At 48.5% G+C, this 27,927-nt stretch overlaps 1 protein-coding gene across 4 annotated transcripts; it reads left to right on the top strand.

The window, feature by feature from the left end:
* Positions 1-785: 785 nt before the first annotated feature.
* TRIM3 (tripartite motif containing 3) lies at positions 786-27,688 on the top strand. 4 transcript variants are annotated; one of them, XM_024569332.4, is made up of 12 exons: positions 786-964; positions 8,618-8,783; positions 17,881-18,112; positions 18,336-18,487; positions 18,655-18,835; positions 19,107-19,839; positions 19,965-20,068; positions 25,045-25,212; positions 25,399-25,567; positions 25,817-25,887; positions 26,851-26,991; positions 27,115-27,688. In XM_024569332.4, exons 2-12 carry the CDS (start codon positions 8,653-8,655, stop codon positions 27,265-27,267), a joined length of 2,235 nt encoding a protein of 744 aa, XP_024425100.1. In that variant the 5' UTR covers positions 786-964; positions 8,618-8,652; the 3' UTR covers positions 27,268-27,688. The 4 variants fall into 4 exon arrangements, with proteins under 4 accessions (XP_024425100.1, XP_024425099.1, XP_045058782.1 ...); XM_024569331.3 differs by having other exon boundaries at positions 786-939; XM_045202847.3 differs by lacking the exon at positions 786-964 and adding an exon at positions 5,221-5,324.
* The last annotated feature ends 239 nt before the right edge of the window (positions 27,689-27,927 follow it).

A 27,927-nucleotide genomic window follows, 5' to 3' on the forward strand; every position in this document is an offset into this window, starting at 1 on the left:
TGGCACAATATAAACACTCAGTCTCTGTTAACTGTTATTATAATTTTTATTAATTTCCATGGGGCTGCTTTTCCACAATGTGATGATTCTGAGAATTGCTCTGGTCTTCGGAGTGTGGAAGGGAGTAAGTAGCTGGATGTCTGAACCACTGAACCATAATTTCCTCGCAGAGGGAGAGCCGGGCGACTACGGCCCAATGAAGTCCCCCACCCCCCTTTTTTTACTCCATTAGCCCCTTCCAGAGCTCTGGGTACCGCACTAACACCTTGGGGCCCTTCGTCGCCCAGAGTTCCCTGCGAGATACAGATGATTTCTGTTTCCCATGATCCACACTAGCATATTCCATAGTTGCCCCCCAGAGAGCCGGGAAGGGCACCTCCAGGAGGCAGCCTGGACTGACTCCCAGAGTCCGAACTCCCTGCTGTCCAGCTTGCCTTTTCCTGACAGAGCCTCATCCCGGTCTCTGAGACTTACTGTGCCTCCCTGCCCTGGAGCCATCGGGAGACAGAGGCAGCTGGCGGGGATTTGGGACCAAGGATCCGGGATCCGGCATCCGGGATCCGGGATCCGGCCTCTAGCTCCCCAGCCCGCCTGCAGAGGCAGTTCTTGTTGGAGGCTTAGCGGGGGTAGGGGGAGCAGTGCCGAGGGGGCGGGGAGGGCGGGGCCTGTGGTGGGGGGGGCGGGGCGTGGGTGGGGCTTAAGCCCTAGAGCCGCCTCTTCCCCCCCCTCCCGCTGGTCTGCAGCCTGGCCCCGGCCCCTCCTTCCGGCCTGGGCGGTGGGTCCGGCGGCAGCGACGGCGCGAGGACTAGGGAGGCGCGGGACGTGGGGCGGCGCCGCAGGCAGGGCTGGGCGGACTGGCGCTGGCAGCGGGGGCAGCACCGCGGGCCCCTCTGAGCGGCCGCAGTCCGGGCCTTGGCCCTCCCATCCTACTCCGCCGCGGTGAGTGTGACGGGCGGCCCACCGGGTGCGTTTGTATCTCTGTCTGCCCTGGTCTGGGGTCGGGTCCGAGCGGCTGTGTGTCTGTCCGAGCATCTGTGGGTGGTGGCACAAATGCTTTTCAAAATCTGTGACTGTCTCTGTCCATGTGAGGCGTGTCCACGTCCGTGGGAGCAGTGGGGGGATTCCTCGGGCTGTGTCTTCTCACGTGAGGTCCATGTTTGAGGGGAGCAGACGCGGGTGGAAGGGTGATGGTTCCTTGGAGAAGCGCGGGGTTTGCGAGCGTGTATGTTGGCGGAGGGTGTCAAATGTTGCGGCCGAGGGTGGTGGTGGGGGACGGGGGAGATTGCTGAGTGGGACTCTGAAATTTAGTGGCCCAGCTTGTCTGAAGGGTCCCTTTCTCTCTGGTGCAGACACTTCTACCCCTTGCCCGCTCCCTCCTCCGCCCCTTCATCCTCCTCAGGCACCAAAAGGCCCACCAGCCGGGATGGAGGACACTCTTTCCTCCTCTAACATTGCTCCCTGGACAGGAAGCTTCATTGGGAGGCTGTTTCTTGTAGCAAAGGACTCCCCCACCACCCACCCCCGGCTCCCCTGCAGCCTGGGCTGTGCCTGGAGGACCCCGGGCCCCACCCTGGCCTGGCCTTCTCCCTTCTGGACTTGGCTACAGATCCTGAGCTATAAACCTGCAGGGACAGATGGTTGCAGGTTGGAGGGGCAGGCTGCTCCCCAGGGAGGTCATTCTGACTGAAGGCAGGCCCTGGGCTTGTTCGTGGTGTGGGGTCTCTTGTGTGGTCAGCACGAAGGCAGGATTGGCACCAGTAAGAAGATGAGATCTGGGAAGTTGGAGCAGGTACAGAGGTCTTTTTCACAGATCTGTCCCTGCCTGTCTGTCCAGCTCACCAGTGCCCATTCATCCCCTAAGCAGGGCTCTGATTTACTGCAGAATTAGAGTCAGAGCTGCAGGCCTGACAGGTGCCCTGCCTCTCTTGGCTTGTATGCCTCCAGTGACAGAGTACTTACTACCTTCTCTTGTGAGAAAGCTTCTTTGTGTTAAGTGGAAGTCTTTTTCCTTGGAGCTTTTCTCAATTATCTTGTTATTGCCTTTGCTTTTGCCTTCCTTTCTGGTGATAGGGAACTGCAGTGATTTAAACATGGCTCTCCTTTCACCAATGTATACTGAGCACCCTCTGTGTGCCAGGTGCTGCCTCAGCCACTTAGGGGACAATGGCATTCTTGCTGGGAGGAGAGCTTGAGCAAAGGCCCACAGTTGGGATAGCACAGCCCGTGTTCAGAAGAACAGAGCAAAACCATAGAGCTAGAATAGAGGATGCCCAGAGAGGGTGTCATGGGTTCTCAAAACTCAGCAAACATTTATTTTGGAAGGGAGGTGTGGGGGGGGGCAACTGCAGCCATCCTCTAAGACACTTAGCCTTACTGTGGAAACCAGCAATCTAATCCTCAAGATAGTACAAGATGGGGTTTAAGCCTGGGTACATATTACAATCTGTAAGGACCTTTGGCTGGAAAGAGAACCTTGGGAATCTCAAATTTGGGGAACAAAAAGACCCCCCCCCAATTACAAGTAAGGGGATGGAGTAGAAACTTGCCCAGTCTTAACTTGCTTTTGTGAAATTAGTGACAGGAATAGCTCCTGGGCCTCTTGACCTTTTTAAACCTAGACATTTTAGAGGCAGAATCAAGGATCATCATGTGTTGTGTCTGAAAGGTAAAAGAAGAGGAGGAACTGAGAAGACTCCCAGGGTTGGTGTGGTTAGATGGATGGTGCAGTGCCTTTTATTGAGATGAGAAATGTGGCAGGAAGAGTAGATTAGGGGGAAATTAATTCAGTTTTAGGCTAGTCTCCATGAATCTTCCATGTAGTGGTGTCCACGATACAGTTGGACATACAGGTGTGGGGTTCAAGAGTTTTCTGCACTGGAGACAAGGCTTTCGGGGTCATTAGCAAGTGAATGGCAACTGAAGCCCTGGGAGATGATGAAACTTCCCTGGCAGAGTAGGAAAGTGAGAGAAGAGGCCCTAGAACAAAGCCCTGGGGGAACTAGACATTTAAGGAATGGCCAGTGAAGGAGCATCCAGGGAGCAAGTGGAGAACTTGCATTGAGTGATCATGAAAGCACTGACTACAGCCTCTGCCCTTTTGGGTCTTGCTGTCCTGCGCAACTGGTCCATGTTTCTTAATTTTTCATGCTTCTGTTCCTTGGCTCAGCTCTCCCAATGTACCTGTCAAGATTCTATTTGTCCCTCACGAGCCAGCTCAGATATCCCTTCCCTTGGAGGCCTCTTCATTCTTCTCCACCATCTTCTGACAAGAGCTATCCTCCGCTTTGCGGCTTTAACAGGTTGAATATGCCAATATCATGACAATTACTACATTGTATTTCCATGTCTGTTTCCACACTTGTTTGAAAGCTTATGAAAGACAGGGAATATGTCTCTTTCAGCTTTGCATCTCCAGTTCCCACTTGAAGGGGCTGGTTGGTGCAGAGTGTGCCTGGAGAAGTTTGATTGGTAGGTTGATCAACTGATCAAATAATTCATTCGCCTACTCAGTCTGGCAGTGGTGGGGGAGATGGTGCTGTGAACTTCATCACTTTCCTTCCTTGCTAATCTTAATTGAAAAGAATTCCTTGGCTTTGAGGACTTTATCTCCTCCTAGGTTTCTACTGTCACAGAGAAACCCTGAAGACTGTAACCTGCAGTCATTTGACATTTTGCTGGGGCCTCAAATAATCAAATACACTTGAGGCTAGTGAAGAGGAGTGAGTCATTTTAGGAAACAAGTGAGCCTAGATGACCTCTTGCATCCACTTTTTAACAATGCTTTGGTTATCCACCTCCACTCACAGCTGTGTAAATCTGGTACTCTCCTGAGGTTGTGGGAGGAAGTCGTGGGGGAAATTAGATGCTGTATGAGAATTTGGAGAAACTGAAAAGCTTTGAAACACATCCTTTGCGGATGTCAAGGATCTAGTGGAGTCAGCAGCACTGGCTATCTTCATTTGCCCACAGTCAACTTCCTCCTCAGCCCCCTGGATCTGGCTTCCTCTCCTCCAGCCCCTGGAAACCACATTCTCTGAAGTTAATAACAGCTTCTCCAGGGCTTTAAATCATGGGACCTTCCTGCAGTATTTCACAAAGATCATTTCCTTGTCCATGAAGCTTTATTCTTCCTTGGCCTCCATGCTGTTCCTCTTTTCTGCTCCTCCTGCCTCTCCAGCCACACCTTTTCCATTTTTTTGCAGGCTTCGCTTCCTGGCCCTATCCTTTAAATGCTGAGGTTCCTTGGGGCACAGTCACAGGTTCTCCTTTCTCATCTCTGGGTGATGTCATCCACTCCCATGGCTTCAGGCACCATCTCTACACCAACAAAATCCAAATACTTATCTCCAGACCAGACCTCTTTCCTAGGCTCCAGCTTATCTTTGCAACTGCCAGCTGGACCTCTCACTCAAATATCCTGTAGGCACCTCAGATTCATCTTATTAAACACTGAGTTTATTACCCTCTCATTCAAACTTATTCCAGAGTTTCCAAGTCAGAAAATTAGCAATCATCTTTAATTCTTTCTTCTCTCTTTACTCCTCACATCAAACCATCCAGCCATCATCTCTATGAAATCCCCTTCTCTCAACTTCCTCTTTGCTACTCCCCTCCTCAATACCACCATTGTCTCTCCTCTGGAATATCATAGCAGTCCCTTAACGTTCTACTTGTATCCCCTCTAAACTATTTTCCAGACAGCAGTCAAAAATTTGCTATTGTGGCTCTATCCCTCTATACTTGTACCTTGTCTACCCACTCTACCTCCCACCAAAGGTTTCCATAGGTCTTTAGATAAAGCCTTAATCCCTTAGCAGGGAAGGCTAAAGTCTAAACTCCTTAATGAGACCAACAAAGCATTGCATGATCTAGCTCCTGCCTACCAACTCATCTTGTTTCTTAGCCCTCCCCTGTCCCACAGCATATGGTTCCATCTCCTGATGCAGAAGGCACCATGCCCTCTGTAACTCTCACTCATCCCAGAGCTCTCAGCTTGAATAACACTTTCTTCAGGAGAATTCCCTTGTTCTCCAACCTCCAGTATCCCTCTCCCCGACCCCAAATCTAGGTTAGGTGACTTCTGTGCTCCTGGAGCGATCTGTGCTTCCCTATCATAGCCCTCACCATACTGCACTGCAGTAATCGGTTTATTAGTTTGTGGAATCCATGAAGGCTGAGCTGTGACTATTTATTTATCTTTGTATTCCCAGGCCTGGAAGAGGTGTTGAATGAATGCTGCACTAGGAAATGAGTCTTTAGAACTGAACCATACAGCATTGATGAGATAAGGGATCCTGGATCAGTAGGCAGCCTGAGGAAAAAGGGTAAAATCTCAGCTCTGAGTTCAAGGTCCTCCAACTGTTGTAGTAAACAGTCCACTTAAACCGTTGCCTGTAGGACCTTGGGGGCAGACCTCTAGGGTGCAGTGGGATGGGAGAGGTGGTAGTAGGAGTCCAGGAGAAGAAGGGAATCTTAGTGAGGCCTCAGCGGCTGCGTGCCTGGGTGGGGAACTGAAGCAGGAAGGGGAAGGGAGGGAGGAGCTGTCCGACCTTGGATGTAGCCCAATCCCCGCCCGTTTGTGACAGGCTGGGAGAGCCCCTTGGGCTTGGAGAGAGGCGGAGCCTGACTTCAGCTGCCCCAGCAGGGCCCAGTAGACCACTCCTACTCTCCTCCCTGCCCTCCCCCTCATCAGGCAGAAGCTTCAGCTTGGCTTTGGCCTCTTGTTCCTTCCACCAACCCTCAATCTGTCCTCCCTCCTGCTATGTTGTCCTCGTATTGAGTGTCCAGATTCAGAACCCATCACCTCTGGAGAGAGAACCTCAGAGTCCCACTGCCCACATCAGGAGAGGATGCTCTCAGGCATACCCTTCCTAGCCTTCCCATGCCCACCCTCACTCAAACAGAAGGCACATACAGCCCAGCCTCTCTCTGGTCTCTCCTCAAACCTGGAGAAGTCTCTGGACTGACCATACCGCATGCATGCATACATTCATTCATCCATTATCTTTAGAGAGGCCTGTGGTGCATGTAGCTGGCACAGATCCTGTTGACTTACTCCTAGTCACTGCCTGTTTTGAAGTACTTCAGCTATCTTTCTGCTTCTCTTCATGGCAAGATTTCTGTCATTAATTGTTTACATCTGCTGTGTTAATGTATTCTTTTCCATTAATTCTTCAGTCACTCTAACCCGGCTCTGCCCCTGCCACTTCACCGCAACCAAATCTGGTGGACATTCTTCAGTCTTCATCGTACCTTACCACTCCTTTCCTGCATCACTCGCTTCTTTCTACTCCCTTGGTCCCACACTCCCCTGGTTCTCCTCCCATTGCTCTGGCTTCTCCTTCATTCTCCACTCTCTGTCCCTAGGTGTCTCATCCGTTCTTGTTGCCTGTTGCTTTAAGTGCCGTTAATATGCCAGTGCTTCTAAATTAATAACCAGCCCAGACCTCTCCCTTGAGCTCCTATATTCTGTTCCTTACATGACATCTCTACCTGTATATCACACAGGCACCTTAAACTTAGCGTGCCTAAAACAGAATGCACCAAATCACCTTGTCAGCTTTTGCTGTCTCTGTACATGGCCTATCATTTGCTCAAGGGAGAAACCAGCAGTCATTATTGACATTCCTTTTCCCCTCTCACATCCAATTCATCATGATGTTCTTTTGATTCAACCTCAAGAGTATTTCTCAAATCAGCCCACCTTTTTACCTATAGCTCTGCTAATACCCAATGTCGTCTTACTGAAGAACTGGGGTAGCCCTCTAACTGGTCTTCCTGCTTCCACTCTGGCTCTTCTTCAGTCCTCATAGCTGCCAAAGAAGCTTTTTAATATACATACATATGCAAGTTATATCATTTCTCTCCCAATTTAGGAGAAAAGTCTAGATTCTTAACATCAAGGTTTTTCCTGATCTCATTTCAGCCTACCTTCCCAAACTCACCTCTTGCCTTTTATTCACTTTGCTCTAACTACATGGTCTTTTCGGTGTCTCAGTGAGCCTTCTGTCTTAAAACTTTCATTCATGCTATTCCTTTAGCCTAGAATGATTTCCCTCCTTCACTCTCTGATGCCCCCAGCCTCATCCCTACCATCTTCCTTCCATCCCTCAGAGTTTTGCTTCAAAGTTACTGGCTTGGAGAGGCCTTCCCTGATCACCCAGTCAAAAAAGTGTTCCTCCTCATGGCATCCTTTTCTTCTTTCTAGTGCTCCCCTCCCCCATTTGTAATTATGTATTTATTTGTTTACTTAATTTTAAAATACCTGTCACCACCTCTATCACAGGGACTGACCATATCTGTTTTGTTTATCACTCTATCCACAATGCCTGTACAAAGCAGGCACTTAATAAATACTTGTCGAATTACTGAATTAATTCAGTAAATATAGGTTGATCCTCTGTCAGGCTCTGTGCTAAGTGATTTTATATATATCTATGTCTATATCTACATCTATATCATATATATACATATGTGATACATATATATTCTCAAGAACTCTGCATACAGTGGAGGAAGCAGAGAAGTAACAGGAAAACTACAGTATAGCATATAAGGGCTAGGATGGAGGAAATACAGGGAGCAAAAGTGAAGCACCTTACCCAGACTTCAGGAAATCAGGGAAGGCCTTCTAGAGTAAGTGACATTTACTCGGTGACTAGAAAGATAAGTGATAGTCAGCCAGGCAAAGGGGGACTTGGAAGAGGATTTCAGGCAGAGAAAACAGAATGTGTGACTGCCCAGAAGTAAAAGAGAACAAGGAGTTTTCCAGGAACTGAAAAGAAATCAATGTGACTGATCATAGAATCATGAGACATGAGATAGGGGCAAAGCCAAGCCTTGTTGGCAAATTTAAGAAGTTCGGACTTTGTCCTCTGGACAATGGATAGCCATACAAGGGATTTAAACAGGAAGTTAGTGACAAGATGGAATCTGTGTGTTAAAAGCCTCATTCTAACTGTGAGGGGGATGGATAAGAAGCACAGGTGAGGAGACTAGGATGCCAGTTAAAAGGCTACTGCTGCTTCTCAGGAGAGCATTGGTGGTGACCTGAATTAGGAGCAGTATCTGTGTGGTTGGAGAAAAGGGGATGAGGTATTTGGGAGGCAGAATCCACAGACCTGGATACTGATTGTATGCAGAAAAGAATGCAGTCCTGGGCGGATGTGCAAGAGATACTCTATCAGCAAGTTCCCCTGGAGGAGGATTTGAGGCAGGCAGAGGAGGTAAAGGATGGGTATATCGGTGAGACTGGGCATCCATGTACCATGCACTTGACATGCACTACTGCAATTTTCAAAACAACCATTTGAGATAGGGATTGTTATTCCCACAAGTGCAAATTAGGAAACTGAGGCTCAGAGAGGTTATATGAATTATGCAAGATCACATAGCTGGTAAGAGGCTGAACTGGGTTTGAAACCCAGTCTAACCCTGGTCTGTGTTCTTAACCAAGGGTTACTCAGCCCACCTACTTGCCCTGCTCCTTCCAGATCACTGCCTGTCCTGCCCCTGGCAGGGAAGAACTGGGGCTAGTTCTCTGCAGGGCATTTGAGTGGGATCAGGTAGGGGAGGGAGTACTGACTTGACCTGGTGCTGACCATCTCTCCATACACAGGCTGGTGTGAGTGGCAGGAGGCATCTGTGGACACCATGGCAAAGAGGCAGGACAGCCCTGGCCCAGAGGTCCAGCCCATGGACAAGCAGTTCCTGGTGTGCAGCATCTGCCTGGATCGGTACAGGTGCCCCAAGGTTCTTCCTTGCCTGCATACCTTCTGTGAGAGGTGAGGGGGTGTGTGCACTGGGAGGGAGGAAGACCTTGCAGGCCCCCTGGGAGGGGAGTGGCGTGTGTAAACCGGTGAGGTGAGGGAAATTTGTGTACACATGCAGGGGAGCAGGTGAACTCCAACTGCAGTAGATGAGGGTTTGATGCAAGAACCCATGAGAGGACCAAAAGCTCCTAACACTGGTCCATGGTCCCTGCCCAGACAGGGCCTTTTCTGCCCCCCTTCCCTAACCCTAACGCAGCCTTCAACGGCACCAGAGAAATCAGTAAGAGCTGAGACTCTCAGCCAGCTCTGGCCCCAGAATAGTTTGTGACCAGTGGGAGGTCTCTCTTTCCCTGCCCATCCTCACTGTTGTGCTGGAGCACTGAGGGAAAGACAGTCCCTTCCAGCCTCTAGGCTTCTATCCATTATTCACTCATCCAACAGACATTTATATATATCAAGCAACTACTATGTGCCAGTCCTGTACCGGGCACTGGGTATGCAGTGATAAGCAAAAGCAGATGTATCTTTTCTCTTAAAGAGTTTACAGTATAGTGAAAGAGGAAGTAATCAAAAGAACATACAGCCATGCTACATGTATATATAACACTGCACCCTGAATAAGTGCTGCAATAACGTGCCAAGCTATGAGAGCTTAGTATATGGATCTTATAGTTTGGAGACTCAGGGAAGGCTTCCTTGAGGTGCAGTCTGGAAATTGAGCAGGAGTTAACTAAGTGAAGGGTGTACTAAGAGCATTGCAGGCAGAAGGAAGAACAAGGAAAAAGTCCGTGTGGCATGAGGGACCGTGTCAGGTCAGAGAGCCTAGAGGAGGCCTGGCCAGGCAGGAGCTGAGCTAGTGTGATTGAGAATGGCATGGGATGAAGCAAGAGAGGAAGGTTGAAGCCAGACCACCTGGAGCTTTGTGGACCTATTAGGGAATTTTGCCCAGAGAGCCACATGAAGCCTTTGCAGGGTTTTAAACATGACCACATTTGTATTTAGACAATATTCTCTCTCCAGCCCTTATCCCTCATTGCTCTCTCTTGAGTGGCCTGGTCCCTGGGCCACTTCTCACTATTGACACCACCCATGCCTTCCCTCTGCTTCTTGCCTTCACTGAAACCTGGCTCTGCCCCAGGGAGTCTTCTTCCTTTCCAGCCCTGCTCTTTCGGATCCCAGCTCTACTCCTCTCTCCCCTTCGTCAACTGGAAACAGACTCAGTCTTCCTGACCTTTCTAAGTTCTTCCATCAATTTGGGTGACTTCATTACCCACTTATGCCTCTTGGTTCTCGACTGTGTCTCCAGGGACATCCTCCATGCCATCTCAGTCATACTCTATCTGTGGATCTTGCCATCACCGAAAATGATACCACTTCTGTGGTCACACACGCCAGTGTCCTACTCCCGGCTTCTATGGCCCCATTCATATAGCACCAGCTTTGACTGCATATCGATAGCCAGGCCCCTCGACTGCTCCCTCTTTTCCCAGCCACCAGATCCATCCTAGCATTTCTTTCTTTCCTACCCATCCTGGATCTTATACCTCTCCATCTGACCCGCCATTCACTCACATCTTTGTCTTTTTCTAAACCCGTGTAGCAGAAGCTCAGTGCTGGATCAGTGAGACGTCTCTGCACCTTCTACTCCCAGATCACTGAGCACCACTGGAGAAAATCAGTGCCTAGGAAATTATAATAATAGCCACTGTGTATTGATTACCTACGATTTGCAAGGGCCTGGCAAAGTGATTTGCATGTGCTGATTTACTTCATCTTCACAACAGATACTTCATTATCCCCATTTTAGAGAAGAGAAAACTAGGGTTTAAAGTCGTTAAGAATTAAGAACTGTTTCCACAGCAAGTAAGTAGTCAAGGTCTGAATCCGGGTTTGACTGCAGACCGTTCAGTCTTTTTTTAATGGAAGTGTAGTTGACATACAATATCCTGTTAGTGTCAGATGTATATTATAGTGACTTGATATTTTTATACATTACAAAATGATATCCATGATAAATCTAGTTATTGTCTGTCACCATACAAAACAATTACATTATTGACTACATTCCCTATGCTGTACGTTATATCCCCATGATTTATTTATTTTATAACTGGAAGTTTGTACCTCTTAATCTCCTTCACCTCTTTTACCACCATCCCCAACCCCTCCACCCTCTAGTAACTACCAGTTTGTTTCCTTTATCTGTGGGTGTGTTTCTGTTTTGTTTGTTTGTTTGTTTTGGTTTTGTAGATTCTACATGTAAGTGAAATTATACAGTGTTTGTCTTTCTCTGCCTTATTTCACTTAGCGTGACACCCTTTGGTTTTTACAAATGGCAAAGTTTATCCATCCACCTATCAGTGGACACTTAAGTTCCTTCCATAACTTGGCTACTGTAAATAATAATGCACTGACCACAGCAGTGCATGTATCTCTTTGAATGGTGTTTTTGTTGTCTTCTGATACATTCTCAGAAGTGGAATGGATGGATCATATGGTAGTTCTATTTTTAATTTTTTGAGGAAACTCCATACTGTTTTCCATGGTGGCTGCACCCTTTTACATTCCCACCAGAGTAAAATTTACATTCCCAGACAGTGTAGGATGGTTTCCTTTTCTCCACATCCTCATCAACACTTGTTATTTTTTGACCTTTTAATAAGTCATTCTGACATGTGTGAGGTGATAATTCATTGAGGTTTTGATTTGCATTTCCTTGGTGATTGGTGATGCTCACCTTCTTTTCATGTGCCTGTTGGCCATTTGTATGCTTTGGAAAAATGTCTATTGAAGTATTCTGCCCATTTTTGATTGGGTTTTTAAAAAAATAATTAAATTATGTAAGTTCTTTACCTATTTTGGGTGTTGACCCTGTTTCAGATGTATGATTTGCAAATATCTTCTTTCTTTCTGTAGGTTGTCTTGTCTTTTCTTTCTTTTTTTTTTTTTTTGGTGGTTTCCTTCTTTGTGCAAAAGCTTTTTAGTTTGATGTAATCCCATTTGTTTATTATTGCTTCTGAGGAGAATGGTCCAAAAAATGTTGCTAAGGCCAATGTCAAATAGCTTATTGCCTATGTTTTTTTCTGGGAGTTTTATGGTTTTGAGTCTTGTATTCAAGTCTTTAATCCCATTTTTAATATCTTTTCGTGTCTGGTATAAGATAATGGTCCAGTTTCATGCTTTTGCATATCCAGTTTTACCAACACCATTTATTGAGGAGACTGCCTTTTCCCATTGTATAAATTAATGGGTTTATTTCACAAATTCATAAATTAACTGATTGCCTCCTTTGTCATAAATTAATTGATTGTATGTGCATGAGTTTATTTCCTGTGTTCTGTATTCTGTTCCTTTGATCTATGTGTCTGTTTTCGTGGTTCCTGTTGTCTGTGTAGGCAGTTTGGAATCTGGAGTCTGATACTCCAGTTTTGTTCTCTCTCACAGGTGCTTTGGCTGTTGTGTACTTCCAAACAAGTTTCAGAGCTACTTTTTCTAGTTCTGTGAAAAATACGCCTGGTATTTTGATGGGAGTTACATTGTACCATTAGATTGCTTTCGGCACAATGGACATTTCAACATTAATTATTCCAATTTATGAACACAGTATACCTTTATATTTATTTGCGTTATCCGCAATTTCCTTATCAATGTCTTACCTTTGACCTCCTTGGTTAAATGTAACCCTAGCTATTTTGTTCTTTTTGATATAATTATAAATGGGATTGTTTTCTTAATTTCTTTCTGATAGCTTGTTATTAGTGTATACAAATACAACCAATTTCTGTAGATTAATTTTGTATCCTGTAAGTTAATTGAATTTATTACTTCTAATAGTTTTTTTCGTGGAGTCTTTAGGGTTTTCTACATAAAATATCATGTCATCTGTAATAGTGACAGCTTTACTTCTTCTTTTCTAATTGGTATGCCTTTTATTTATTTTTCTTGCCTCATTTCTGTGGCTAAGACTTTCAATATTATGTTAAATAAAAGTGGTGAAAGTTGGCATCCTTGTCTTATTCTTGATCTAAAGGAAAAGCTTTCAGCTAGCTTTTCACCATTGAGTGATGTTACAGTACAATCCCTCTGCCCCCGACATTGTTGAGAGTCCTGTCTTATAAATGGATGTTAATTCTGTCAGATGCTTTCTCATCCCCCTCTATCCCCCCTTCTATCTCCCCAGGTACCTTATGTAGACATTTCTCTCCCCTAAGCTCCAAGGGCCTTTTTTAGCCTATGTAACTTGTTCCCTGAATCCATTTCTCCTACAGCCCACTTCTTTTGCCTCTGTAACTTTCGAAATAAAGTTTCTTTTATAATTTGAAAAAAAAATTGATATATCACATTGATTGATTTGCAGATGTCGAACCATCTTTTCATCTCTAGAATAAATCCTATTTGATCATGATGTATGATCCTTTTAATGTGCTTTTGAATTTGGTTTGCTAATATTTTGTTGAGAATTTTGCATCTTTATTTATCAGGGATATTGGCCTATAATTTTCTTCCTTTGTGGGACCTCTGGTTTTGATATCAAGGTATTGCTGGCCTCATAAAATGAGTTTGGAAGCCTTTCTTTCTTTCTTTCTTCCTTCCTTCCTTCCTTCCTTCCTTCCTTCCTTTCTTTCTTTCTTCTTTCCTTCCTTCCTTCCTTCCTTCCTTCCTTCCTTCCTTCCTTTCTTTCTTTCTTCTTTCCTTCCTTCCTTCCTTCCTTCCTTCCTTCCTTCCTTCTTTGAATGATTTGAGAAGGATAGTTATTATTTCTTCTTTAAATCTTTGGTAGAAATCACGTGAAGCCATCTGGTTCTGAACTTTTGGGGGGTGGTCAAATTACTGACTCAGTATCATTGCTTGTAATCAATCTATTCAGGTTTTCTATTTCTTCATGATTTACCTTGGAAGGTTATGTGTTTTTAGAAATTTATGAATTTTTCCCTAGGTTTTCCAATTTGTTAGAATAAAATTGTAGTCTTCTGCATAGCCTTCACTGTTTTTTTTTAGATACTCAATACTTTTTATAAGGTTTTATTTATTTATTTTTAGAGAGAGGGTAAGGCAGGTAGAAACAGAGAGAGAGAAACATCAATGGGAGAGAGAAACATCAAATTGTTGCCTCTCCTACATGCCCTGACCAGGGATTGAACCCACAACCCAGGCACGTACCCTGAAGAACCGAACCTGCAACTTTCACTTTGCAGGTGATACCCAACCAACTGAACCCCACCAGTCAGGGCAAGCCTTCACTTTTAACTACTACACACTCATTTATCTTTTGATTCCTGCTCTTAAAGAACTGATGTTCTAGTGGGAAGTGATAGACGGTAAGCAAGCAAATAATCAAACAGGCATGTCACCGCTTGTGTTGAGTGTTTTGCAGGAAGTAAATAGGGCGTAAGTGGGGGGTGGTTGGGCCAGGGGCTATTCTACATCTAGTCACTGGGGAAGGCTTCTCTGAGGAAGTGATACTCGACCTGACACCTGAGGATGAGAAGGGGGCAAGACCTGTGTGGATTGTTCCAGGCAGTGGGAAAATCTTTGCATTGTTCCATCCAAAGATCTTAAAGAAGGAGTAAACGAGCGTGTTCAGAGACCAGAAAAGAAGCCAGTGTGGCTGAGTGAGGAAGAAAGTGGGATGAAGTGAGGCCCAAAAGAATCAGGACAGTTATGGGGTAGCTTGGCAGTTTTAGGAAAGTGTTTGAATTTTATTCAAAATGCAATGGGAAACCACTGGAGGACTTTTTTTTTTTTAGCAGGGAAATAATGTGATAGGAATTAGATTTTTTAAAACTCGCTTTGGCTGCTGTGTTGAGAATGAATAGCAGAGAAGAGTGGAAACAGGAATCCAGTTAGGAAGTTATTGTAAGCCAGGTTTGCTCAACAAATAGGAATGAGGTCTTGATGAGTTCGAAGGTATTTTGCAGGGGAAACACCAGATTCCATGAGCTGGGAAGAGAGCTAGAGGGGAAGAGTGCAATGGTGGAAATGCAGATTTCAGAGTGGATGTATTGGCAAATGATGGAATGTGGACAGTGGTGGGAGGGTGGGAGTGGACAGCTGAGGTGAAGTGGAGGAAAAGTTCACTGGGGTTGAGATCAAGGAAATAAGAAATACTTCCTTGTGGATGGGTCACCTTGTGGATGTCAGAGCCACTGGGACTGATGGCCTGAGTGTATGTATGGGGAGGGGATGGTGGTGGTACAGGACAGGGTTAACAGAAGAAGAGTATAAGCCAAACCTAAGACTTTAGCAACTGGGGAAGCAGCCATAAAGTTAGCAGAGACGATAAAAAGGAGGGGTGGTGCAGAGAGAAGGCATGAGCTTTCAAGGAGCTGAAGAATAGTTTAGAAATGTTCTGGCTGGGGGTGGGGAGGCCTCAACCCCACCTTCTGGCCCTAAGGAATGTGGAGTATGAGACAGAAACCACTCTCTACTTGGGAAGACTGAAGGGGAAACTAGGTCACAAATAATATTTGGGAAGCCCTTAGAATCTTGCCTGGCACATATTGTTTGTTAAATAAATAAAAATTAATTAGTTCAGATCAAGAGGTATAGAGAACATCAACAGAAGAGATTAAAGATACAGGAAAGTTCACACCATGCAAATCTTCCATCCCCAAATTTGTGGTCACCAAACATGCTGCCCTCAGTCTGTAAGCTTCCTCTCCTCCTCCCTTCAGTGACTAATCCCACCCAGGCCTCCTGTTCTCTGAAATCCTCCCTGCTTCGTGCTGAGCAGCAGATCTTGCCAGAGGCAAGTTAGGCCTACTCTCTCTAACGTTACCCTGCCCCTTGTACATCCACCTCTCTTTTCCCTCCTCCAGCCAGAGGATGTGGTCCATTCATCTTCTTCAGAGTATTCTGAGCCACTTCCCCATCCCTAGATCTTGTCCTGTGTCTTCTAGTCTCTTCAACCTCTCCTTCTCTACTGGCTCCTCAGTCTATAAATATACTCAAGACTCCCATGACAAACAGATAAGAACTGTTTGTGCCTTTGTCCCACCCTCTCCCCCCAGCTGCCATTCAATCCCTCAGTCCCCATCTTCCTCAAACTTCCAACCTCCCCTTCAATCTTCAACTGGCAACAGGCAAGCCTTTCTGCTCCTGCCACTCCAGTCTCTCCCTTTTCCTTATAGACACAAGTCTGTCACATTTGCTAACACTGGTAGGCAGTTCCCAGTCCTTGATGTTCCCTGACTCCCCGGCTTGCTTTAGACACTGATGACTACTCATTCCCTCCTAGAATTATGCTACTCACCTTTCTGCTCTGACAGTCACTCTCCCTGCCTCTCTGTCCATTGCTCCTTGCTCCCCTCATTCAGTATTTGCGGGGTGCTCTGTCCTGCTCTTACCACTGCCTACCCCCTTTTCTGGCTGGTTGCATCCTCTTCCATGGCTACAGAGGCCAGCTAAATGTTGATGGTGTCCTCATCTGTATCCCCAACCTGTCTTCTCCCCAGCTCTCTACAGGTCCCCTCTACCTGGATGTCCACTGTTACAGTAGACTCAGCCAGGTCAGGCTGAACTTCCTTATAACCCACCCCTCTTTCTGTGTTTCTCATCGTGGTGAATGCCACCGCCATCCACTCGATGATCTGAGCTAGGAATCAGGGAGTCAGCCAAGACTCATGTCTCACTCCCCATATCTAATCAGACATACCTCCTACTGGCTGTACTTCTCAGATTTGTTCACTTTAGTCTACATTGCTACTGCCTAAATCCAGGTCTTCTTATCTCTTGCCTAAACTGTTGAAAGAGTATCTTGGTTAAGCACATGCTTTGCCTCATGTTTGGATCCAGGCTCCAGTGTTCACTAGCTTTGTTACCTTGGGCTGCTTACCCTTTCGGAGTCTGTTTATGTAAACAGAGTGTGAAGCACAGTGCCTGGCACATAGTGCTTACTAAGTGATAATTGGATGGTGGCAGTGATGATGTTACAACCCCTTGTCTGCTCTCTCGCCACATTCACATTCACCCTCCACTGAGAGGCAGTGAAGAGGAGCTTGATACACCGTGAACCTGGCTGTCCCAGGCTCCAGTCATTCCCTTGTGTTGCAATGACCTCTAAGCTCCTTGGTGTGGCTCACCAGGCCCTCCATAAACTGCTGTCTCCAGACTCCTGCTGCCATTCCTTGTTTTGGACTTGGTTTCCAGCCATATCAAGCTGTTTATAATTCCCTACCCACACCATGCTGTTTCTGGATGCCTTCTGTGTGTGGAACATTCTTTCTCCTTTCCCTGCACCTTTCTTTGGTCAGGCTAACATCATCCATCCATGAAGATTTAGCTTACATCACCTCCTCTGAAGCCTTTTCCGGCTACCCTTTCCACCCACCATGGGCCAGGTGCCCTCTGTGCATTTCCTTATCAGTGCATCTACTGTGTTCCTTTTGTCAAGGATAAATAATAACCTACAATATATAGTGCTGTCTGTGAGTTAGGCAAGTGCTCATAGCCTACTATATTTAGTGCTTTCTATGAGTTAGGCATATAAGCCCTTTACATTTAATTCTCCAACACTCTGTGAAGTCTGTACTGTCTCAAGCTTACAAAGGAAGAATCTTTGGCTCATTAAAGTTAAGTAACTTGTCAGGGGTCACAGTTTAATAGGTGGCTGACCTGAGAATTGAATCCAGGCAGCCTAGCTCCAGGGTCCACACCCTTGGTCATTACATTGCTTACTTCTATAAACTCTGTTTTTCTGTACTTCTACAAACACTCCTCGGTAGACTAGAAGTATTTTAGAGATGCTCACTATGCTTTATCTTTGTATTCCCAGAGCTTGGCACAAATTTGACAAGAGTAGGCAGTCAGTAAATGTTTAATGAGTTAATAAGCAAGGGACAGTTGCTCATAGTTCTATGAGAAGGGTTTGTAAGCACCTGTGAAAGGTGAACCTGTGTTTGTGCACACTGGAATGCAGATATGTCAGCTCTTCTGAGAGAGGTCAGTTTCCACTCAGTTGTGAGAGATGAGGACTTTATACCTGCTGGCAGGACAAGATGTGTTTGCCCACCAGAGAGGTTTCCCAATGGAGTGTAACGGCACCCATGGAAAGTGTGAGGAAAGGGTGCACTGACTGACGCTGCCCCCCCCCCCTTCCCTCCCTGACCAGATGCCTCCAGAACTACATCCCCGCCCAGAGCCTGACTCTGTCCTGTCCAGTGTGTCGGCAGACATCCATCCTCCCAGAGCAGGGCGTCTCGGCGCTGCAGAATAACTTCTTCATCAGCAGCCTCATGGAGGCAATGCAGCAGGCACCTGATGGGGCCCACGACCCCGAGGACCCCCACCCCCTCAGTGCAGTGGCTGGCCGTCCCCTCTCCTGCCCCAACCATGAAGGCAAGGTGGGCCCAAGCAGGCCCAGTGAGGCCAGGACTTGGGGTGGAAGGGGAGGAGAGCTTGGGGGAGGGGGCCAAGTGGCTGTGGGTGAGAGGTGTTTCTCTGCATAAGTGGTCCAGGTAGGGGGCACACCTGGAAGGTGAGGGGCAAGGAGGACGGATGGGGGTGGGGAGGGGCAAAGAAGTGTGATGTCTAGCTGTTGCTTGACTGGAATCTTTATGCTGCCAGACGATGGAGTTTTACTGCGAGGCCTGTGAGACGGCCATGTGCGGCGAGTGTCGCGCAGGAGAGCACCGAGAGCACGGCACCGTGCTGCTGCGAGACGTGGTGGAGCAGCACAAGGCCGCTCTGCAGCGCCAGCTGGAGGCAGTGCGCAGCCGGTAGGCTCACGGTGGGGACCTGGGCTGGTGGGGCCATCAGAGATGATATCTCAACAGGGGCAGGGGAGGGGCTTTGGGGAGGCCTCCGGGAGGGGATCTCCTGGAGAAGGAATGGCTTGGTAAGGGCACCTCAAGCCGCCCTGGAATGAGATGTTTCCCTTCCCCAGACTGCCACAGCTGTCTGCAGCTATCGCCTTAGTGGGGGGCATCAGCCAGCAACTGCAGGAACGCAAGGCAGAGGCCCTGGCGCAGATCAGCGCAGCCTTCGAGGACTTGGAGCAAGCGCTGCAGCAGCGCAAGCAGGCGCTGGTCAGCGACCTGGAGGCCATTTGTGGGGCGAAGCAGAAGGTGCGTCCTTCGTCCTTCCCTACCACCATCCATCACGAGATGGCCTTATTGCCTCCATGCGTCCCCTGCTTTCCATACCTGCGCACCCGTTTCCCTAGTCTATAATTTCTGCCTCCTGACGTGGCTCCACAGGGGCTGTGGGCTTCTGTGTACCTTTTTCACACTACCTGCTTGTATTTCTTTCATGCCATAGTATTAAAAGTTCATTAGGAAACACAGAGACACCGATCCTCTAGTCTTCTCATTCAACCCACCCCTATCGCCTCTTCAGGTGTTGCAGACCCAGCTAGACACACTGCGTCAGGGTCAGGAACACATTGGCAGTAGCTGCAGCTTCGCAGAGCAGGCCCTGCGCCTGGGCTCAGCTCCGGAGGTGTTGCTGGTGCGCAAGCACATGCGAGAGCGCCTGGCAGCCTTGGCAGCACAGGCCTTCCCAGAGCGGCCCCACGAGAACGCGCAGCTGGAACTGGTCCTCGAGGTCGACGGGCTGCGGCGATCCGTTCTCAACCTGGGTGCGCTGCTCACAACGAGCGCCACTGCACACGAGACAGTGGCCACGGGCGAGGGCCTGCGCCAGGCACTGGTGGGCCAGCCTGCTTCACTCACAGTCACTACCAAAGACAAGGATGGGCGGCTGGTGCGCACTGGTAGCGCCGAGCTGCGAGCCGAGCTCACTGGCCCTGACGGTACACGCCTTCCCGTGCCAGTGGTGGACCACAAGAATGGCACATACGAGCTGGTATACACAGCGCGCTCTGAGGGCGAACTGCTCCTCTCAGTGCTGCTGTATGGCCAGCCGGTGCGCGGCAGCCCCTTCCGCGTGCGTGCCCTGCGTCCCGGGGACCTGCCACCTTCACCTGATGACGTCAAGCGCCGTGTTAAGTCCCCTGGTGGCCCCGGCAGCCATGTGCGCCAGAAGGCAGTGCGGAGGCCCAGCTCCATGTACAGCACAGGTGGCAAGCGGAAGGACAACCCCATTGAGGACGAGCTCGTGTTCCGCGTTGGTACTGATGGCCAGGGGCAGAGCCAGGCAGGGGTGGGCTCAGGGGGGGGTGAGGCAGAGAGGGCAGGGAGTTTCAAAATGACCTGTGAGTGAATTCTTTTGTTGTCCTGCATCCGTTTCTCACAGGCAGCCGTGGAAGGGAGAAGGGCGAATTCACCAATTTACAGGGTGTGTCCGCAGCTAGCAGTGGCCGCATAGTGGTAGCTGACAGCAACAACCAATGTATTCAGGTGAGTGCCTGTCCACCTCCCCCAACACCAAAATGAAGGTCCTCCAGCCACAGCCTCCTGAAAAAAAGGGTGTATAGTTCACTCCTGAAAGATGAAACCTACATAGTATCTTTGCATGAAGCACAATAAATCATAGCACCACCTTTCACTCACCCACACTCAGTTTCACTCCTACTGGCCACAAGGGTAACCACATTCACAGTTAGGCACCAGGGTTCGCTGTGCTGGCAGCCTCTACCTCCTAGGCTGTGGCTCAGACCAGACCAGCTCCTGGACCCCAAAGATCTGGCTCATTCTTCCTTCCCTTCTGCCTCCACTTGAGCCTCCACCTGGCTGGCTAACTTTCCTTTTCACCATCACCTAGTCAGGATGCAGGCTCAACCCTCCCCTGCTATCTTCCAACATACCTTCCTGGCTCCAGAATATATTCTGTGGGCACCAGTCTCTGCAAACATCCGGCTGACTAGACAGTCAAATGGGGTTAAGTTGTGAAAAGGGGTGTCTTCAGCAGCTAGACCATAGTATAGGGCACCCTCACAGGTGGCCCTGCCCCTGGTCCTCGCAGCCCCTCACATACCTGATTAAAGCATCTACCATGCAAATAGACATGATCCCTGCTTCACTTCAAGCTCTTTAAAGCCAGAAAATGTGGTTTTCTCTGTTTACTCGTTGTAGTAAACCCAGAGCCTAGTGGCAGGCACCAGTGTGGTAGACACACGGCAAAGCAGTTCAAAGCTCAGGCTCTGAAACCAGACACCTGGGCTTGAATCTTAGCTCTGCTACTTACAAGTCATATGACCTCTCTGAGCTTCAGTTAACTCATGTGTAAAATTAGGGAAAGAATACCTCACAGGGTTGCTGGGAGCATTAAATGACAGACTGCACCGTGCCCGACACCTACCGAACCTTCTAATGTTAGTTACAAATGTCATTGTCCAGGTGGGGGCTGTCCACAAGAGTCAGGAGGTGGGAGAGTGCCGGAGGGGGTTGTTCAGGGAACTGCAGGAATCCCAGAGGAGCTGGAGGTAGATTCCTATTAGGAGCCAAGTAACTAAGGTCACATTGAGTTTATCCTGTATGGGATTGTTCCTAACTACCCTGAACTTCAGCTCTTGGAAGTATTTTATCAGGTAGCAAAATTTTTCCCTCAAGATCCTTACACTGCAAAACCTATAAATTTAAACTTTTTACTGACCCAGCGTGAGTACCCTTGTCATAGATCCAGCTCTGCCAAAGGTCTGTCACCTCAATGTCAGATCTCCCTGGCCCTTGCTTTCCACCTAGTAGGCCGAAAGTGCCAGGAACTATTCCATGCCCATATTCCCAGTCTTGTATTTCTAGCCAGCCTTTATTTCCACCCTGTTGCTTGGAGCAGAGGAATGGAGAGGCCCAGTTCAGCACAGGGAGATATCTGGACACAGCCTGGATAGTGAGGAGGAGATGGGTGGGAGAGGGAGGCAGGTAGTGCAGGGAGTGGGGCTGGTGCTGAGGCCCTACTCAGTCACTCCTTCCACCCTCTAACTCTTTTCTTCCTCCTTATGCCAGCCAGGGATGCTTTCTGGCACAAACGTTGAGATTTAGGAAACGGTCCCTGGTGTGCGTACACACGAGTGCTCACATCACTGAGTAACAGGTGCCACTCTGTCTCCAATGAGGGGCTGTGCTTGTCCACTGTTTCCGTGTGGGGAACTGAGATGGAGGGCCTGCTGTAGCCAGCCCCCTTCCCTTCCAACCACTTGCCACTCCTACAGCAGTCTTCTTTCCTCCTACTCCCATCTGCACCCCAGCTTCCTAGCTGCCAGGAGCCAGACTCAGATTCCAAAGCCGAGTTTCTGCTTTTGTTACTCTGGGGACCTCACACCTGGTATGGGCTGGGCTCCCAGATGGATTGTGACCTGCACCCCTCAGTTCATGAGGATTGGGGTCCTCATGAACTTTTTCTCCTTTGGACCCATCTGTGGTGGAGGCTAGGTGAAGAATTTGATTTGACAATTTATATAATTGTCTTAGTCCATAAATTTTATCATTTCTTCTATGAAAACTTGCTCATTTCCTTCAGGCAGAATATCAATCACATTCTCTTCTGAGGCCTTCAGCCTTTTGCTAAAAAACTTTTCATACTTTACCAAAATCACTGGCTTGTTTTAAATATTTTGTTTTATTCTCTGTCCCCCACTAGTCTCAGATCCTGAATTATCTTAGTGCTACTGTGATATAGCAGAGAGATGTTAAAGACCAGACTAGGGCACCAGCAGATTCTAGAAATGTTAAGGAAGCAAATACAGCAGGTTTTGATGAGCTGTCAGATGTCAGTGGAAAAGGAGGGATCGGGAATGGCAGGACTTGGTGCATTGAGTGGGTGGTGGTGTCATTCAAAAACAGGTCTAGGTATACAATGATGAATTCACTGTTGCACGTGTTGTATTTGAGGTTGCTGTGTGGCATCCAAGTGGAGATGTCCAGTTTTAGTCTGAGATTGAGCTGAGGAACTCATTCATTTGTTGAATGTTTGCTATGTGCCAGTTTCTATACCAGTACTGCAATTGCAGCAGCGCAGAACAGGCACGGTCCTTGCCTCACGTGGAACTTACATTCTTAGAAGAAGACAAAGATATGTATAGAAGTGATGGTTGTTATGAAGAGCGGTAAAATGCATATCATGGAGACCTAATTGTTTGTGATACATTGATTCAGGGGTGGAGCTGGTCATTAAAGGCTTCTCTGAAGAAGTGACCTAGAAATTCTGAGAGTGAAAAGATGAATAGGAGTTGGCCAGATGAAGGGACTGGGATAGGATAGGACAGGAAGAGTAAGATATGCACAACGCCCCCCTCCCACCCCCCCCACACCCCAAACCTTATCAGTTTTGAGCTGGAAACCAAGCTGCTCAGACTGGAGGAGGCACATGCATAATCTCACTGCTGATCTGGGGGTATTTTAGTCTCTCTCACATCAACTCTTCGGTCTGTAGTCTCCCCTCTCATGCCAGCAAATGCTGTCCCACCACAGGGGATCAGGGCAGAAAAGTGAGGGTACGGTGGAAGGTCTGCATCAGGAGGGAGTGACATTTCTTGGTGAGACCAGTTCAAACAGTCCTGCAGGCCTAAGAGATAGGGATGGGGTGAGGGGCAGGCGGCCCAGTCCTAAGGAGGGAGCAGGTCTGGATCAATGATTGAGACCAATGCCCAGAACTTGAGTTATCCAAGGTTCTTGGCTCTGATTCATCTTATGTCCCTAGAGCCTATAACAAAGCATTGTGTGAGACTTACCCAGTGAGTAGTGAGTAATGGCTTGGCTGCGAAGGAGAAGCAAGAAGGCTTAGCTCTACAGGAAAAGAGCATCAAAGGAGGTGCTTTTAGGATGGGGAGACCTGAGCATGCTGGGCAGCTAAGGTGGAGGAGGTAGGAGAGGGTGAGAGGTTGAAAGTGTCACTCTGTTGGAGAGGAAGGTGACCTCTTCTAGTCAGCTCCACAGCCTGGAAAGGCTAATCCTTGTTTATTTCCTCCCCTCTGCCACCTTTTTTTCTACTACCAAGTCCTGTTGAGTCTACCTCCTATTTGTCTCTTGAGTCCACCTACTACTGCCCTCCAGCCATTCCCTGGTCCAAGCCATCGTCATTTCACACCTGGACTGCTGCAGCAGCCTCTCTCTGGTTGGCTGGCTTCCAGTCTTGACTCCTCCCTTCAGCCAGAGCACTCTTCTTAAAAGTTCCAACGTGGATTTTTTTTCCCCCGACACTACCAAGCAGTTCTCCAATTATAGTGGACACTAGCCAGGTGTTTTAAGAATTTTACTCAATTCTGACACCGCGTACCTAGAGATAGTGTCATATCCCACAGGTTAAGGGCTCATTGTCATAAGACTGCCTCCACTTCAGATACCTGCTGCAAGTCAGGTCCTCGTCACCTGTGAATTGACCTACTTGCTATAAATCGGAAGTTCCCATAACCCCCTGCTTGGGCTTGATTAATTAGCTGGAGTGGCTCACAGAACTCAGAGAAACATTGGCTTATGTTTACCAGTTTACCATAAAGGGTTTGATGAAGAATACAGATGAACAGCTAGATGAAGAAGTACATAGGGCAAGGTCTAGAAGAGTCCCTAGTGCAGGAACTTCTGTCTCTGTGCAACTGGGGTGCACCATCCTCTCAGCACCAGCCCAGAAGCTCATCAAGTCTTGTTCAAGGGTTTTTATAGAGCTTGCGTGCTGGCGCACACACACCCACACACACCTTCCCAGAGGTTGGTGGGTAGGGCTCTAAGTTTCAACCCTTTAATCATTTGGTCTTTCTGATGACCAGCCTCACCCTGGGCTAGCTAGGGTCCCCACCCTAGGTCACTGCAGTAGCATAAACTCAGAAGGTTCCCCTTTGAATGACAATACTCCTATCACTCAGGAAATTCCCGGGCTTTGAGGAGCTCTGTGCCAGGCACTGGGGACACAGACTGAATACATTTCTTATTATATCACAAAAGCAAGTATCATCTTGTCACTCCCCTGCCCGGGAATTTTCAGTGAATCCTCAGTACATCCAGGATAAAACCAGACTTCTGTTGTTCATGGGAGTGCTCCCTGCACTCCACACTGGACAAACGGCTCCTTCTGGACTCTGTGCCTTTTCTATACTGTCCACTCTGCTGAAATGCCTTTCTTCCTGCTTCTCTATTGTCCAACTTCAGTTTCTCTGTTGGCATCCTTTTTGGCTATTAGCTCAGATATCCTCTTTTGGAGCCCTTGTTGACCACTCTCCCTCACCCCTTTCATATTCTTACAATCCCACTCACACCTCTGCTGCATGTCCCCTAAGGTCTGTGGCCATGTCTGATTCTTCTCTGTGCCCCTGACATGGTGTCATTAGTGCTTGTTGAATGACTGAATGAATGGGGGAGTCTCCTCCCTCAGGATCCTGCTCCCTTCCCTCTGTGCCCACAGTCTCTTCCCTCCTCCCCCTCCCTCCCTTGATCCTCTGCTCCAGGTTTTCTCCAATGAAGGCCAGTTCAAGTTCCGCTTTGGGGTCCGTGGGCGCTCGCCTGGGCAGCTGCAGCGCCCCACAGGTGTGGCAGTGGACACCAACGGAGACATTATTGTGGCAGACTATGACAACCGTTGGGTCAGCATCTTCACCCCTGAGGGCAAGTTCAAGGTGAGAACCTTGCTGTCACTGCACTCTGCACCCCTGGTGATCAGCTGAAGTGATCATTCTAGTACCTCCTGGTGGTTAGTCCTGGATTGGTCCATCCCCGGCCCAAGGTTCTGCTTTGGTGCCAGGCTGATACTACTCTCCCCAGTGGGCAGGATAAAGGCCCTAATGTGTATCTCCTTTCTCCAGACCAAGATTGGAGCTGGCCGCCTCATGGGCCCCAAGGGCGTGGCCGTAGACCGTAATGGACATATCATTGTGGTCGACAACAAGTCTTGCTGTGTCTTTACCTTCCAACCCAATGGAAAGCTGGTTGGCCGCTTTGGGGGTCGTGGGGCCACTGACCGTCACTTTGCAGGTATGACAAAGCAACTCAGACATCTATTTTGATTCCCCAGTCCCAGAGAACCCCCTGGGCACCCCAGCTCTAATGACCCCTCCTCCTGTGTCTTGGCCCTAGAGAACCACCTCCCTTCACTGTCCCTTAGCGTCATCATCCCAGAGACCTGACCCCTCTCCTAACACCCCAGCTTTGTCATTGCAGGAATTCTTCCCCATCCCACTCAGTATCCTAGCTATAACCCTAGAGACCACTTTATATTTTCAGGGCCCCATTTTGTGGCTGTGAACAACAAGAATGAGATTGTAGTGACGGATTTCCATAACCATTCAGTGAAGGTCAGTGTCTTCCCTCACCTTTTTTCCCCCTTGAGATCATTCATTTGCACACTAAACATTTATGGCCTGGCTGCTTTGACCCAGGCACTATGCTAGAAATGAAGAAACTACAGCGATGAATCAAGCAAACACTTCCTTTGCCTTCTTAGTTACAGTCTAGTGGAGAACTGAACACAGCCAGCACCTGTAGGAAGGATATTACAACATGATGTGATAGATTCTGTGATAAAGCAGTGTAGGGAAATGCGAGGGCATAGCAGAAGCATTTGGCTCAGTTGAGACTGAGAAAGACCCAAAGCACCATTGGCAATTAGCCAGAAGGTAGAGAAGAAGGAGAGGATTTGAGGCAAAGGGGACCAGAGGAGCTAAGAGCTGGCGGTGGGAACCCTTACAGTGTGTTTATGAAACTACAGGTAATTCAGACTGTGTTGTGAGGGTGAGTCTTGTGTGTCCTTTAAGGAGCTTGCTCTCTTGGGGAGTCATCGAAGGATTGCAGGGGGTGCGGCAGGTGATACAGTCCTGTGTGTTTTAGAAAGATCACCCTGGCTGGGGCAACACTAGAGGCAGGAAGATCAATCTTTTGTAATAATCCAGATAAGGACCATAGCACTGGCAATATATACATAGGGCACAGATTTGAGATAGAATCAGAGACTGTCAATTCATGGGCTGTCGAGCAGAGGGGTTGAGAATGACTCATGGCCAAATGGCTGTTCCCAGTCACTGAAAGAGAACTCAGAACTGGTTTCCCAGGGACGATGGGCTGTTAGATTGATATGTCCAAGGGGCATCAGCTGGAGATGTCCAGTAGCAGTGGGGTGCATGAGTGGGAAGCCTGGGAAAAACTGGGCAGTAGCTGAAGATCTGGGGGTCCTCAGCCCTGGGGCTTCACCCCCTCCTCCTCCAAGGCCCTGTCCTCTGCCTGAGGCCAGGTCCCCAGTCCCCAGCCCTTTGCCCTGCTAGGTGTACAGTGCCGATGGAGAGTTCCTCTTCAAGTTCGGCTCCCATGGTGAGGGCAACGGGCAGTTCAACGCCCCCACTGGAGTAGCTGTGGACTCCAATGGGAACATCATCGTGGCTGACTGGGGCAATAGCCGCATCCAGGTGAGGAAGGACCAGGATGGCATGAGGGTGTGGTTTCCTGCTGTGTCCTGTGCACACATACACCCCTAAAATTCACCTCATCGGCTTGATCATTCTCTTCCTCATTCTCCACTCATTCTGCAGGTGTTTGACAGCTCCGGCTCCTTCCTGTCTTACATCAACACATCTGCAGAGCCACTGTATGGGCCACAGGGCCTGGCACTGACCTCGGATGGCCACGTGGTGGTGGCCGATGCTGGCAACCACTGCTTTAAGGCGTATCGCTACCTCCAGTAGCTGCACAGGGGCCCTGCCTGGCTCATGGAGGGATGGACATTGGGGTGATTGGACAGAAGGGTCTGGCCCGCAGGTGGGCGAGACCTGGCAGCACTGAATGTGGGCTGTGGGCGTGGGTGCGCCTGGTGCCCTCCCTCTCCCCGTCTCCCACCCCCACGGTTGCACTTTATTTATTCGGTTCTTGCTTTGGTGACTGGGTGGGCCTGGACTGTGGTCCCAAGGACGTGTGCAGAGCTTCACCCTACCCTCTTTACACACCTCCCTTGTCCCCTCAGTCTGCTCCCCACCCCCCAGCCTGGGGCCAGAACAGCCTCTTACTCCAGGGCAGAAGTCCCTCTGGTTGTCTCCCTACCACCCCATACACACTGACAGAGACAGCAATACCCCACCCCCCATATTAAATAAATGTGTTCGCCACGTGGTTTTGTTGTTTTCTTGTGGGATGGGGCTTTGAGGGGATGGGATGGTGGGACTAGCTCTGGACCAAAAGGCAGGCAGGCAGGCATGGCATCTGGATTCCCAAATGGGTCCTGATGTGCTGAAGCTTCAGGAGAGGAGAGCAAGGGAGGGTGAACCCCTGGGATCCTGAGCCACCTGCCATCCCCATCCCCAGGCCCTGCATCTTCTGCAGAAATAGAAGTCCTTTGGCTATCTGCCTTC

This window comes from Desmodus rotundus, chromosome 5, assembly GCF_022682495.2.
Source record: "Desmodus rotundus isolate HL8 chromosome 5, HLdesRot8A.1, whole genome shotgun sequence".
Classification (NCBI taxonomy): domain Eukaryota; kingdom Metazoa; phylum Chordata; class Mammalia; order Chiroptera; family Phyllostomidae; genus Desmodus; species Desmodus rotundus.

Bases quoted from the DNA above. Each gene is read 5' to 3' on its own strand.
- TRIM3 (XM_024569332.4), top strand. From the start codon at position 8,653: ATGGCAAAGAGGCAGGACAGCCCTGGCCCAGAGGTCCAGCCCATGGAC. The intron at 19,840-19,964 runs GTACTGATGGCC...CGTTTCTCACAG, and splicing joins CGAGCTCGTGTTCCGCGTTG to GCAGCCGTGGAAGGGAGAAG. The intron at 25,213-25,398 runs GTGAGAACCTTG...TCCTTTCTCCAG, and splicing joins CCCCTGAGGGCAAGTTCAAG to ACCAAGATTGGAGCTGGCCG.